The 16,324-nt window shown below is 36.7% G+C and overlaps 1 protein-coding gene across 2 annotated transcripts in view; it reads left to right on the top strand.

The window, feature by feature from the left end:
• GLRA3 (glycine receptor alpha 3) overlaps positions 1-16,324 on the top strand; it is a 175,883-nt gene that overhangs the window by 45,105 nt on the left and 114,454 nt on the right. For both annotated transcript variants that reach the window (XM_018052791.1, XM_018052792.1), the window contains exon 3: positions 3,754-3,821. In XM_018052791.1, the coding sequence (XP_017908280.1) occupies positions 3,754-3,821 (68 nt within the window). The remainder of the gene's footprint in view (positions 1-3,753; positions 3,822-16,324) is intronic.

Raw genomic sequence — 16,324 nt, 5'->3', positions numbered from 1 at the left:
GTTAAAAAATTGATTCTATTATGGATATGTATTTCAGGTATATGCATATATACATATCGTGTGGGTATATATATGTATATCTTTCAAGGGAGTGCTCTATTTTTGAAATTAAGATTTGGTGCCCGAATCCCTTCGCCTTTCTTTCTGCTGAAGAAGAGAACACATAACAAATAAGCAGTAAAATAGAAACCAGATCTGCTCTTTTGTATGTACTAATAACCAGGGGAGGAACACGTCTGATAACTGATGGACTGGACAATAAAGCTTAGACATGAAAGCACTGGGATTTACTTTACTACACATCAAACTGAGATTTTGAAGCCAGGTTGCCCTTCTGTTGTTAAGAAGATGTTTTTGCATCTGGTGGGAGGCATATTGGAGAAGCAAGACCTAGAGTCTTGTTCATTTGATGTGAGGCATCCTGCTCCCAACTGTTAGGGCCAGTCCTCAGTACCCGCTTCCCCTACGAGTGACCATGGCTCTTCTGTGGAAACATGCTATTTTAGAGAGAAAACGAATGTACCCCAGGAGCACTCCTCCCAGCACAGTGCTTAATACTGTTCCTTTCAGAGTTTTTCTGGAGTCATTAGGCGGTACTGAATAGTGCCTGGTCCCAAGGAATGCATCAGAACAGACTTTATTAACTTCAGGTTACCGAAGCCTACACTGAATTTTCAACTAATCCAGTTTTTCACCAATTTTACCTACGATTCTATGCATTATAATTAATTTAAAGGATGAGACCAAATAAATAAATAAATAAATCCCCTGGTCCTTGCTAAGTTAAAATAAGAAAATCGTCTTCCCACTGTTTTATTTATTCCAATTTCAGCCAAAGAAATTGCAGATTGGGCTGACAGTTCTGTAACAACAGTTACAGAAGTTACATCCAATGTGGATGTTCCTGAAGCCGCATTTTATTGGAAGGTGAATTAACCCAATACTAAAACATTTGTGTTTTCCCTCTTCCAATGGATTTGAGTCAATAAAGCACAACAGAATTTATCTTAAGCAAAAGGGTATCCCCCAGATTCACATGGCTATCACCAGCAAAGGAAAATAGCAGAGTTTTGAGTTCTCAAGAGAAAAAGAGAATAGCTTAGCTTCCTTGGTGGCTCAGAGGGTAAAGAATCTGCCTTCAGTGTAGAAAATGCAGGTTTGATTCCTGGGTCAGGAAGATCCCCTGGAGAAGGAAATGGCAACCCACTCCAGTATTCTTGCTTGGAGAATCCCATAAGTGGAGGAGCCTGGAAGGCTACAATCCATGGGGTTGCAAAGAGTCAGACACAACTGAACAACTAACACTTAGAAAGTATCAAAGATTGGTTTTTAGCTTTTCAAGATTTCAGTCAGCCGGTGCATAAAGCAGAGACATTACTTTGCCAAAAAGGTCCATCTAGTCAAGGCTATGGTTTTTCCAGTAGTCATGTATGGATGTAAGAGTTGGACTATAAAGAAAGCTAAGCACTGAAGAATTGATGCTTTTGAACTGTGTTGGAGAAGACTCTTGAGAGTCCCTTGCCTGCAAGGAGATCCAACTAGTCCATCCTAAAGGAGATCAGTCCTGAATATTCATTGGAAGGACTGATGTTGAAGCTGAAACTCCAATACTTTGGACACCTGATGTGAAAAGCTGACTCATTTGAAAAGACCTTGATGCTGGGGAAGATTGAGGGTGGAAGGAGAAGGGGACGACAGAGGATGAGATGTCTGGATGGCATCACTGGCTCAATGGATATGAGTTTGAGCAAGCTCTGGGAGTTGGTGATGAACAGGGAGGCCTGGCTTACTGCAGTCCATGGGGTCGCAAAGAGCTCAGACTGAGTGACTAAACTGTAACTGTAACTGTGTATATATTTTAGAGTTCACCACCACTTACATTAAGTAAAATACATATATACATATTTAACTATATAAATGTATCTTCTAACCATTAATTGTGACTTTATATGTCTCTTATGATGGGATAAAGTGACCATGGAATAAAATATCTGTGCTTTTTCTTCCCTTTGGTCAGTTCAGTCACTCAGTCATGTCTGACTCTTTGCGACCCTATGGACATTAAACTTCCCTGTCCATTATCAGCTCCCGGAGCTTGCTCAAACTCATGTCCATTGAGCCAGTGATGCCATTCAACCATCTCATCCTCTGTCATCCCCTTCTCCTCCTGCCCTCAATGTTTCCCAGTATCTTTCCCAGTCAGTTCTTTGTATCAGGTGGCAAAAGTATTGGAGTTTCAGCTTCAACATGAGTCCTTCCCAAGAATATTCAGGACTGATTTCCTTTAGGATGGACTGGTTGGGTCTCCTTGCAGTCCAAGGGACTCTCAAGAGTCTTCTCCAACACTGCAGTTCAAAAACATCAGTTCTTGGTGCTCAGCTTTCTTTATAGTCCAACTCTTACATCCATACATGACTACCGGAAAAACCATAGCGGTTACTAGATGGACCTTTGTCAGCAAAATAACAGAAGATTTTGTCTGCTTTTTAATATGTTGTCTAGATTGGTCATAGCTTTTCTTCCAAGGAGCAATCATTTTTAAATTTCCTGACTGAAGTCACCATCTGCAGTGATTTTTGGAGCCCCCCAAAGTAGAGTCTCTCAGTTTCCATTATCTCCTATAGGAGGATGATGGGAGAGCATGAATGACTGTTATGCTCCAGGATAATAAATCTAGAATGGAGTAAGCTTGAAGGAAGAGAGAGTTAACAGAATATGTGATGAGTCTGATATGGAAACACAGTTCAGACATTTCAGAACTTGTGGATAATCTGATGATACATATGGAAGAAACTATATGAAACACATAAAACAATTATCCACCTCAGGAACATGTTTTGCAGAAAAGAAACAGGGATCATAGTATATTATATGGTTAGTTGGGATACTATTTACCTTGTCATAATAATGTAAAACTGGAGACTTCCCTGGTGGTCCAGTGGCTAAGACTCCATGTTCCCACTACAGGGGCCCCAGGTTTGATACCTAGTCAGGGAACTAGGTCCCACATTGTTGTTCAATGGTCCAGTCATGTCTGATTCTTTGTGATTCCATGAACTGCAGCATGCCATGCCTCTTTGTCCCTCACCATCTCACAAAGTTTGCCCAAGTTTGTGTCCATTGCATCAGAGATGCCATCCAGCCATCTCATCCTCTGACACCCTCTTCTCCTTCTGCCCTCAATCTTTCCCAGCATCAGGGACTTTTCCGATGAGTCAGCTGTTCATATCAAATGAACAAACTACTGGAGTTTCAACTTCATCATCAGTCCTTCCAACTAAATTTAGGGTGGATTTCCCTTAAGATTGGTTTGATCTTTTTGCTGCCCAAGAGACTCTCAGGAGTCTTCTCCAGCACCACAGTTTGAAGGCATCAGTTCTTCAGCTGTCCGCCTTCTTTACAGTCCAGCTCTCACAACTGATTTAGAGACTCAGTTATGTTTATGTGAAAATAAACTAACAAAAGAAATTTTTGGTTAGGTATCAGTTTTGGTGATTTTATATGACTAGCTTAGACAAGATGAACTGAATTATTTTAACTCCTATCACACAGTATTTCAGTGTTTTTTGTTTATATAGCTATAAAGCCTAATAACAAGGCTTATATAATATCAAGCCTAATAACAAAGTTTGTAGCCAGATAATGAAATGCTTTGAATTCTTTTTTTAAAATGACATATCAGATGCATGGAATTATTTGAAAATATTTTAGATAAGCATCCAATCAGCGCTTCTGTTTTAATCTCTCTTTCAGGTCCTGCAGTTAACGTCACATGCAACATATTCATAAACAGCTTTGGTTCTATTGCTGAGACAACCATGGTAGGTAGGCCTGTTGACTTTATAACGAATTGCACACTGGAGTAATTTATAATAATGTTCATGTCAATTTTTTCTGCTAATGTTACGTAATTTAAAGCTAAAATTCATATAATGAAATTTTAAAGGATACAATTTGATTGTATAATTAAATTACAATCAAGGCAGGTAATAATGTTTCATTTACAGATGATATATTAGAGAATAAATGTAAGTGAAAACACAATTGATCTCTCCCATTTCAGTAACTATTAGATCTCACATTAAAACTAAAATTAAAAAAAAACTAAAATTTTGCCATATGAATTATTCATTTTCAATGCTCTTTAATAAGCAGAAATAAGCATAGGAGTAAATAATGTCATGTTTAATTATTCTGTATACTTAAGTGTGCTTATAATGTTATTTTAAGTATTTTGATTACTTTTCCAAATGAATATGGTATCTGCTTAAATATCATAAATATTTTGCAAATTGTGGTGTGTGCTTTAATTTAACTAAGCACACTGAACTGAGACTTCATTACTGCTTGATTGAGAACTTAATCAAGTTATTAAAGCCCAACAGATTATCATTCCAAGCCCAGCTGACTCTGATTTGGATTTTATAACTTTTTGTAAAGATCATGGTGTGTCTTTTCTTTGTCCTATAGTTTTCACTGTGCATTTTAGGGAAAATGAAAATGCAGAGATAGACTCATGAACCACTGAATATCTCTTAAGATTATCAGGGACATTTTTAAAAATTGAAACTATGTATTGTGCTTCTTAATTTACCTAGTTATACTTCATTCCTAAATTTAGCAAATATAATCCAAATTAATTTTCAGAGTTGCTTTTAGCTAAAATATGATATGAAGAACTTTAAGATTTATTAGCTAAAACCATTATTAAGACAATTATTCTTATTTTACGTGTATCAGAATGACTTGATAGCAAATTTTCTAAGGAAAAATAATCTAATATGTAAATTATTTTATGGGGAGCTGTGTGGAGTTGGGTGTGTGGGCATCTGTGTATATATGTGTATATAGAAGATCTTTCTCAACAGGAAGAGATTTTATTTAAGCACCACTTTTAAAAATGCTGTTTTGCTCATGTATACATTTAGTCATTTAGCACCATCTCTGTGGTTCTATTAAAACTCAATACAGTGTAATTACAATGAAAGCATCACTGGAAAAGAACTGAATTCATTTTGGGGAAATTGCATAGAATTATCTTCATTGGACTATATAAGTTAACTCTTAGGTATGTACATATGTGTAAACACAGAGAAAATTATATTATTTGCTTGTAAAAGCATACTGTGGTTCTGGTGTTGTTTTGACCCTGAAGTCACTATAATCCTGTTTCAGAAGTTGACCTATTATGGATTCTTATTGAATGCATGGCCCTGATTTATAATCCTGTATTTGTCCATACCCAGTTCAAATCATATTCATAGATAAAGGAAACTCTACTGATTTTTTTTTTCTAACTAGACTTTCCAAACTATATTTCTAGCCCTGGCAACTTTCTCCTTTTAATTGCTATTATCCAACACTGTGTCATCCTGAAAGCTTGGACATATGTTTATACTTTATCTTTTGCAAGATCACTTCAGCAAAACAGTTTCAACAGCAATAGTTGGAAAGGTTTCTAGCCTGACTTGTTTTTGTGGGATGGAGTAAGGGATTTGGAAAAAAGAGAGAACATGGCCAGATTTCCTCATTAAAACCTCAAGAACTGTCATGTTCCTGAAGGTCTCTGCTTTTTATGACATAATTCATCAGTCTCCCACCAAGTGGTTATAACACAAACTGCGTAGGATGACTGTACCTGCTAAATTTCTTACCCTTAATAATTTTAGGCAGATTTCTTTGCAGAATACTACTATACCCAAAGCTTTAAAAATATTACAAATACACCTTCTTAGGGACACTCAGTTTTATTTCCCTTCTCCAGTGTAGAAATCCTGTCCATTCCTTCATCTTCTATCATAATGTATCACTTTCAAATTATTTTTAGCATCTATCATCTTCCTCTTCAGTTACGAGCAGCATCAGTGAATACTAGTGAAACATCCTAGAGGTAAAATATTATAAAATTAACTAAGTCCAGCTTAGTATCTTTCCCTTTAGTCTCCAAGACCCCTAAATCATGTGACATTATTTTTATCCACATAATCAGATTCAGTATTTTTTAAAAAATTAATGGTATTAAATATAGTATCTGAAATATGGTGTCTGTCTATACAGGCATAGAAAGAAATTAGAACTTGTTGTTATATCTTTAAATTTAAAATCATAAACTATTTTTGCTACCCCTAATTACTTTGATGTATTAATTGCATCATTTCCAACATCGCTGATTTGCAACTAAACTTTATTCCATTGCTTTACTTGCCATAATATTAAGTTAACTTATTTTTACTCGTTCATCCAGTTTTACTCAACATTCACATTTTTTTGTACAAATGTACTTTCCTTTTGTTCTTACAGTAAATAACTGAATTCAACTAAGACAGTGTATTACATTCAGAGGATGGAATTTCAAATGACCTATAATCATTAATGGATATCTTTGCATCTGAGAAGTCATATCTAAAATAAAACTAAATAATTCTCCCAATCTTTATGTCTTTGCTTAACGAAGACCTTAACCATGCTCAGTGTTTTTACCAACCAACTAGATGAAGCTCCCTTCTCTGATCTAGTCTCTAACCTATTGTATCTCTCCCCATTTAAGAATAAACATTAGTCCATTTGAGGTAATGATTTGATTTTTGAGAAAATTTCTCTAGCTGATATTCTGCTTATTTAGCCTTTTTTTTTTTTTTGGAAAATTAAGTTAATTCGAATCTTTAACTTATTTTGCATCTACTTCTTGCCCCAACTTCGTTTTTCTTAGTATTTATGTGCATTTCTTCCCAATAGCATAAGTTCAAACTTCTTTTTAACTGTGAAGTTCATCCTTTCCCAATGTTGATTCGTCTGAATAATACATTACCAATCATTCTCACTTGAGTATAATTTTATTATTCTTGAGATAGACTCATTGAAATTTTTCCATGTATGTAGTGGAAATACTGAAGTTCCTTATTTCCCTTCTGTTAGAGTCAGATGGACTTCCCTAGTGGCTCAGCTGGTAAAGAATCCACCTGCAATATGGGAGACCTGGGTTCCATCCCTGGGTTGGGAAGATCCCTGGAGAAGGGAAAGGCTACCCACTCCAGTATTCTAGCCTGGAGAATTCCATGGACTGTATAGTTCATGGGGTCACAGAGTCGGACACGACTGAGGAACTTTCACTTTTTCAGAGTCAGATGTCATTATATATAATGAGATTCTCTAAGGATTTGTTCAGCCTCTATTCTACCAAAATCACTTTCTTCTTCAGCAGGTAATGACTTAACAATTGTCAGAAACCATAGTTCTTAAAAAAGATTAAATTAAAAATATAACTTGCTTACTATCATGAGTCACCCTTCCATTTTACAGCATGGCCTTGGTGAGAGAGGTGCATTTATCCTGTCTTTTAAAATGGTGGTGACAAGAGGGGCTCATAATGGTTTTTTTTTTCAATTCCCCAAATAATAATTTATTCTGTATTTATAGTAATTGTTTTTATTGTTATGATGAGGTGAAGCTTAACATCTTTGCATTAAGTGCATGTTGGTAAGCACATTCCTGTAAACCTGTGATGAGTTGTGCATAAGGATTATATGCCAGGATGACAGCATTTGTAAGTTGGGCTTTTTATAAAAAGCATGCCTCACATATACCTCTGCAGCAGTTTGGGTGTGTATATAGCATAGTATTTCAAAGTTGATATATTGGCATAACCGCCTATCTTCAGCAAACAGATGGCTCTCCATCTTGCCACACATATGTTGGAGAGAGAATTGCTCTGCTATGTGCCTTAATTCAATATTTACTCAGTGAACTGTGGCTTTTCACCAGGCCCATAGAATAAATTAATTTTACAAAATAAAAACAAAAAGGGTGAGGTGTTTGGTATAATGCTTTTTCAGATGCCTGTCTACAGAGACGTATAGTGGGACTGGGTGAGAGTGCCTGATGGTCTGCTGTGATCTCACAGAATGGTCGGACTGTACGCCTTTTCCATTTTCCACACAAATTATAGGTTCACATTTTAGTTGCAATAGTAATCATGCAGATGTAGGTGTTACTTCAAATCACTGGATCATTAGATTCCTCAGAGAAATCTAAGCTAATATTGCATAAAAAATTGATAGTGTCATTTACGTGTTCTTAATGGAATCTTTAAAACTCCGACACTGTCTTTTTTCCTAAGTGTATTTTTATCAAATAAAGTTATGCACTTTTTGCATAGCTATTAATAACATAATAATGCTCATGCAACTGTCACCATCTTAAGAAACTAAACATTACAAAGACAAATTGAAATTGACTATGAACTCTTGCCCAAAGCGCATTTCTCTACCTTCCCAAAGAAAGCTTTGTTCCTGAATTTAATATTAAATTCATTCTGCATGACTGAAAATGTCAATAGGATTGCCATACTGTAATACTCATATATAACTTCATTTTTTTGGTTCAAATGTGTATTTTTTGAGATAATCCTTGGTTTTAGGCTTATACTACGATATTCACTTTCATCTGAGCAAATATTCCATAATGTAGTTATCTGTTTTACATTTGTTGGACTTATTGATTGTTTGTAATGTTTTGCCTCTATAAAAAACTGTGCCTTCAAAATTATTGCACGTTATCTTCCAATATACATATGTAGGATATTCTGTAGGGTATGTGTGAGTGGTGTATGTGAGTGTGTGTGCACTCAGCCACTCAGTCATGTCCAACTCTTTGTGACCCCATAGACTATAGCCTGCCAGGCGCTTCTGTATATGGGATTTCCCAGGCAAGAATACTGGAGTGTGTTGCCATTTCCTTCTCCAGGGAATCTTCCCCACCCAGGGATTGAACCCGTGTCTCCTGCTTTGGCAGGTGGATTCTTTACCACCGAGCCACCTGGGAAGCCCTCTTCTACAACGTATGTACCCAGAATTGGAATAATTTGGCCCAAGTTGATATTCTTAGGAGTAAAATCACTTGGTTTAGACACTGCTTTCCAAAGTGGCCAGTCTGAAACACCTACTAGCAGACTTATGAGATTTCCTGTTTTAAGTTTCCCACAGCTAGTATTTACCCACTTGGGATTTAATTGTTTCTTATCATATACTTCTTTGATTACGAGTGAGATTATGCATTTTTCTTGAGTGTTTTGGAGTCACTTTGGTGTTCTTTGTGCAAAATGCCTCTATGCATTGCTTCCCAATTTATATTTGTTTGCTTTTATTGTATACACACAAATGTAACCTCCAGCCCACCCACACACGTACACGCATTATTCCAAAGGTGAGTACTTGGTCAATTGCATACATATAAATACCAGTTCTGCTCTTTTCAATGTGTTTATGATGTCTTTGGATGTGTAAATAATCTTAATTTTTGTTTACAAAATGTAACCTTGTTTTACTTACTGACTTGTGTTTCTTTGTCTTAACAAATTCTTCTCTCACCTAAGCTCACAAAGATATCTTCTTATATTTTCTCCTAAAAAGGCTTTTGCTTTTCCTATGTAGGTTTGAATTCACTTGGAATTTTGTGCAGTTCTGTGTGTGTGTGTGATGTGCAGGAAGCATTAATTTTCATTTACTTCACAATTGAGTAATTATTTCCAATAATCCGTAACTATACCTCTGTCATATATGTTCCTAAATTGAATGAGTCTGTTTGAAAGTTCTCAGTTCTGTGCCAGTGACCAATTTGTCTATGCTTATCAATGTCATATTGTTTTTATAGCGTTAAATTAGACTTGATATTTAATACCTCCTAAACACACCTTTGATTTGTGCATCTTCCCTTCCAGTCTTTATGCTTTAAATCTCGCTTCATCTTGCTCTCCTCCTTTCCCTACTCATCCTCTCTCCATTTGTCCTCTTATCTTACTGTGCTAATTCATAACTTACATATGATGCTAAAAAATGGATGGAGATTAGACACCTTTGTCTTTTTTCTGATACCAGTTAGTTTGCATGCAAAATTTCACAATGAAGAATAGTATTAATTTTAGGTTTCTCCTAAATGAACTTTATCACATTGAGGAAGTTTTTTCCCATTCCTTGGATGCTGAGGTTTTTTTCTTTAACTATGAAGAAGCACTGAATTTTCTTCAGTACTACCTCAGCATTCAATTTTAAATGATTGCCTTCTCTCTTTTATTCTGTTAATATTATAGAATATATGCAAATAAATTAATTGATTTTCAAACAGTATATCATCTTGTACTCCTTGGTTAAGTCCTACTTGACCACAATTGATTGTCCTTTTGTCTATTGCTGGATTTAATTTTCTAACATCTGGTTTAAGATATTGAACTATGAATATCTTTTTTCTACAGTGCCAAGAGAACAGTGTGGTAAAAATATTATGCTGTATTTCAGACAATTAGGCAGTGTTCCTTCTTCTACTCTCTGAAATAGTTTGTGTAAAACCAGTGTTATTTCTTCTAGAAGTATTTAGTAAAATTCACCAAAAATGCTTTCTGGGTCAGTCATTTTATTTGTTGAAAGATTTTAAATGATAGATTTCATTCTTTGAACAAATATTGGACTATTTAGTTTTTCTATTGTATACAGTTTGAAAAAGTCTTGTTTTCCGAGGAATTTGTCCATTTCTTTACATCTTTCAAATTATTGACATAAACTTATTTACTACCTCAATCCTTTACAATCTTTCATCTGAGGAATACTTATACTGCCTTCATTTTCATTCCTCTTAATGATAATTTGGTTTTAGCTCCTTTTTCTTCATAAACTCACACACGGATTTTTATTCTGCAAGGCAAAGAATGCTCAAACTATCCCACAATTGCACTCATCTCACACGCTAGTGAAGTAATGCTCAAAATTCTCCAAGCCAGGCTTCAGCAATACATGAACTGTGAGCTGTAATTTCATATCAACCCATTTTAGATTCCTTCAGTACAAATAACTCAACAACTTACACAAAGAAAATGTATTCACACACTACAATATGATTGTTTTTAATGCTACTTTGTCTCTGTTAGAAAGTCATTTAACTCCTTGTACTGATTTATCAAATTGACTTCATTGACATCCTATATTTTATCCACTTTACTTTTATGTTTTATTCATCTTTTCCTTTTTAATATTTTGTTTAAATCTATCGGCATTAAAATTTTTTGTTGTTGATTATAGGCTATAGGAGCACAGTCCACTCTGATAAATTAATAATTATATCATTAATGACTAGATTAATCTTAGCACACAAAGTAGCTCTTAAATATATTTTTGAATATATATGTACACATATAAATGTCTTTGGGGTTTTACAAGCAAGAAACTAAATGGAGAGCCATTCCCTTCTCCAGGGGATCTTTCTGACCAGGGATCGAATCCAGGCCTCCTGCTTTGCAGGCTGATTCTTTGCCATCTCAGCCACCAGTGAAGCCCCATAGATATGTGTGTGTGTGTGTGTGTGTGTGTGTGTGTGTGTGTATATATATATATATATATATATATATATATATGTATATAGCCTATATATGTGTATACACATATATAGGCTAACCAGAAGTATTGTTTCTAAAAAGAGAACTTTGCTATTGTGTACTTAACACAAGTGAATAAATTATTATTTTTTCCCTGTTTTGCAGTATGATCTGTTTTTACAGTCTGAGTCCTAGTCGCCATCTTAAATTGGCGCTAAAGTTTCTAAAACAGAAGCTAAGTAACTATTGTACACAATGCTGACTCCTACTGCCCAAATGAACTTGATGTTTTAATTCACAACTTCCCATGGAATTTTATAATCTTTTCTCAAATGTATTTTTTTAGCTGTATTGATAGATAAATTCATTAAGAATGCTAAAATACAGTGTGAGAAGTGAAGGGTTAATGCAGCCACAATAGGGAAAGTGGAGATGTGCTGCTTGCAAACAGCATGTTCTGCCAAGGAGACGGACCCAGCCTTGAGATTAATGGTCGCTTGCAAATAAGGGAACATTCCCTTCTTGTGATAAGGGCTCTGGACAGACTCTGCAGTAAGCCGGAATTTCACTCCCTTTTGCTGTACGATAACATTTATGCACATGCGCTGTACTGAACAAGTTTGGTCATACAGTCTGGCATTCTGCCCAAGGGGGCTATATAAAAATAAACCATGAGCTTCCTTGCTGGTGCAGTTCTTGTCCCTCTGGCCAGAGTGTATGTCTCTTGTGTGCGTCTCATATGTCTTGTATGTTCTGTGTCATTTCACTCGTAGTAACCAACAGAGAAGTTCTCTATGATAAGAAATAAGAGCTATTAAATAGTGCTTATGGTACTTGAAGAGTAATGTTTAAAAATAAAAAGTATTGGGATGCAATTATTTCAGGTATCAACTATGTTTCACAGTAATGTTTTCTTCGTGACACTAGGAATGAAGTGTGTATAATTTGAAAAGTCCATTTTTTCCTGTTTTCTTTTTCTTTGTAACCTTTCCCCAAATGAGTCAAGGGTCCTCTAATTTTTTTGCCAAACAATTCAGTTATTGTAAAAGAAGTTATTTAATGAGTGCCATAATAGTGTTCAGTGACTAGTTCTGTCTCATTCATATCTATAAATTTAATAATCTGAATATAACATATAATTAGACAAATGCTATTTCACTTACTTTAAGCATAACCTGAAAGCATCCTGCTATCTTTTCCGCAATGTGTCTGCTAATATCTTATCCTCACTGCCTTTTTTTTCTTACTTTGAGAGATGGGTAAAGTCTCAACAGATACAGCAGCGGTATTGGTCTGAAAGATTTTTAATTTCAAGCATGAGTAACCAGTGACTGGCAGCATGAATGTGTTCTGAACTCTCATTTATAAGCATGAATCAGAAACAGGCAATATTTATGGGAGAGGTTGCAGAAAGATAAGGTATCATGAAGGTCACACATCCTGTGACCCCATAGAAATAGGAATAAATCTCTGCCTAGTGTAGTCATCTACAAACCATCCTTATAATTACTGTATCCCCCCAAAAGACAGTGTACAAATCCTATTCACCCAGGTAAATTTTTCTTATAAAGAATATCCCAAAGAATACAATTGTCCAGTTGTGCCACCATATTGTTAAAAGAAACACAAAGTTTGAAAGCATATTTTCAATTCTGTGGGGGGAAGTGCCAAAGAGAAACTGATGCAAGAAAACAGAAAGAGTACTCTCTTCAGAGCAGGGAGTTGTCGGGCACATAATTCTGTAATTTCTCTCCTTCCTTTGAACATGTGTTCTTGTATTAATAGTTTCCTTTTACTATGGTGGAGTAGATTGAAAGATTAATTATATTTTGTTTTGAAATATTTGGGTTGGGAAAAAATGAAGAAGATTATAGGGGTAAATGTAGTATCAAAGACATATGTCACTTAATGTAACTCCGCTCTCTCTGCCTTCAGTTCAGTTCAGTTCAGTCGCTCAGTCGTGTCCGACTCTTTGCGACCCCAAAAATCACAGCACGCCAGGCCTCCCTGTCCATCACCATCTCCTGGAGTTCACTCAGACTCGCGTCCATCGAGTCAGTGATGTCATCCAGCCATCTCATCCTCGGTCATCCCCTTCTCCTCCTGCCCCCAATCCCTCCCAGCATCAGAGTCTTTTCCAGTGAGTCAACTCTTCACATGAGGTGACCAAAGTACTGGAGTTTCAGCTTTAGCATCATTCCTTCTAAAGAAATCCCAGGGCTGATCTCCTTCAGAATGGACTGGTTGGATCTCCTTGCAGTCCAAGGGACTCTCAAGAGTCTTCTCCAACACCACAGTTCAAACGCATCAATTCTTCTGTGCTCAGCCTTCTTCACAGTCCAACTCTCACATCCACACATGACTACTGGAAAATCCATAGCCTTGACTAGACAGACCTTAGTCGGCAAAGTAATGAATCTGCTTTTGAATATGCTATCTAGGTTGGTCATAACTTTTCTTCCAAGAAGTAAGCGTCTTTTAATTTCATGGCTGCAATCACCATCTGCAGTGATTTTGGAGCCCCCCAAAATAAAGTCTGACACTGTTTCTACTGTTTCTCCATCTATTTCCCATGGAGTGGTGGGACCAGATGCCATGATCTTTGTTTCCGAATGTTGAGCTTTAAGCCAACTTTTTCACTCTCCTCTTTTACTTTCATCAAGAGGCTTTTTAGCTCCTCTTCATGCCTTACTGTAGACTAATTTGTAGTGGAAAGTGACTATTATTTGCACATGGTCCTCTCTAGTGGAGGACATTCTATAAAATGAATGTCTATAATTCTATAGAATTTACTGTCACAAGATCAATTAAGCACTTTTGTTGGCCACCTAACAAGACATAGAAATGATCCGAGTCCAAGAACAGTTCACAACAATGGTGTTCCTCTTCATGGCATTTATATAAAGAGGTTTAATGAACAAAATTGATCTTACAACATATAGCAACACTAAAAAGATAAAGTGCAGATATTCACAAATCAGTCCTGGGTAGCCATCATCTGTCCAACCTATTCAGTTTTTCTGTAGATGATAATAAAGTCTTATTTTTCACCATAGGGTAGGGAAGACATTTGGGAATGCTTGCTTCCTCCTTAAGTCTTCAGCCCAACTAGGACTCTTCTTTCCATTCTTTTTTTTCCCCTTTGAATTAGTGAAGAATCCACCCCCCCCCCCCACTTTAGCCTGCTGCTGCTGCTGTCACACCAGTTGTGTCCGACTCTGTGCAACCCCATAGACCGTGGCCTACCAGGCTCCTGTCCCTGGGATTCTCCAGGCAAGAATAATGGAGTGGGTTGCCGTTTCTTTCTCCAGCGTATGAAAGTGAAAAGTGAATGTGAAGTCGCTCAGTCATGTCCGACTCTTCACAACCCCATGGACTGTAGCCTACCAGGCTCCTCCATTTACCCTACTGAGCTCTTATCTCCTTCTCTATCCTCTGGACTTGCCTCCATCCCTTTAACGGTGTTAGGCAGTGACATTGTTTCCCTTCCAGACTTCCTCTTCAATTTGGCTTTGAAACTACTATTTTTGACCATTCACACTCCTTCCCTGTGTAGGCTTGTTACACACCAGGGCTCTGGTCCCTCCATTCATCTAAGATTTTGGCAGCTGTCCTCTGTCTCCAGGTCAGCCTTAGTTCTAAGTGGGTGCAGCATCCAACACCTCCATCCCCCAGACCTCATCTTCTGTAAGCACCTTTTTCACTTCCATCACCCACCTCTATGGATATCCAGGAGTTGGTCAAAACTGAAATCTACTTGAAAGTTTGAACAGATTCAGACATCTCAACCTTTGATGTTAATTTCAAATCTCTTTTTGTCTCCTGTCTTTCAACATCAAATTGCATAAGAACAAAGCACACTCTAGTTATTTTAGGTTGAAATGGATACAGTACAAAGATGAAAATTCTTGTAGAAGTGTTGGAAGGATTGGTAAAGGCAGCTCCAGGTTGATCATCACTCAGAATTAGCAGTCTCATGGTTATTTAATGAATGGCGCCAAACATCATACACAATGTGGTATATGTTGCTGCCATGATTCAAAAGGACCCAGGCATATCATACAGTAACTATACTCCAGTAAAAATTAATTTAAAAAATGGCCCAGGCACATTGTAAAGCAATTGTACTCCAGTAAAAATAAATTTTAAAAACAGTGCAATCAATCAATATTGCTTCTCATTCTTCATGGGAAGGAAAAAACTAGTCTTCATTTTTTAAAAAACTAGCTTTTACTGGGGTATAGTTGGTTTACAATGTTATGTTAGTTTCTGCTGCTGCTGCTGCTGCTAAGTTGCTTCAGTCGTGTCTGACTCTGTGTGACCCCATAGACGGCAGCCCACCAGGCTCTCCCGTCCCTGGGATTCTCCAGGCAAGAACAGTGGAGTGGGTTGCCATTTCCTTCTCCAATACATGAAAGTGAAAAGTGAAAGTGAGGCCCTGAACAGCAATGCATATACGTATACATATATCCTTTCTTTTTTGGATTTATTTCCCATTTAGGTCATCACAGAGTGTTGAGTAGAGTTCCCTGAGCTATACAGTAGCTTCTCATTAGTCGTCTATTGTATACATAGTATCAATTATTTATATATGTATGTCAGTCTCAATCTCCCAGTCAATGCCAGCATCTCTCCCTACTTGGTGTTCTTGAATTTGTTCTCTTCATCTGTGTCTCTATTTCTGCTTTGCAAATAAGATCATCTATGCCATTTTTTCTAGACTCCACATATATGTGTTAATATATGATATTTATTTTTATCTTTCTGACTTACTTCACTCTATATGACAGTCTCTGGGTTAATCCACATCTCTACAAATGACCCAGTATTGTTCCTTTTTAAGGCTGAATAATATTCCACTGTCCTTCGTTTTTAGAGTTATCCAGTCATACTCTAATCCCTCTATGCCCTAAAACATTGCTGAAGTCTTCTGGGGCCTATCTTCCATTCTCTGGCTCTTCCAAA

This window comes from Capra hircus, chromosome 8, assembly GCF_001704415.2.
Source record: "Capra hircus breed San Clemente chromosome 8, ASM170441v1, whole genome shotgun sequence".
In the NCBI taxonomy this organism is placed as follows: domain Eukaryota; kingdom Metazoa; phylum Chordata; class Mammalia; order Artiodactyla; family Bovidae; genus Capra; species Capra hircus.
This window is presented reverse-complemented; position numbering and strand designations above follow the sequence as displayed.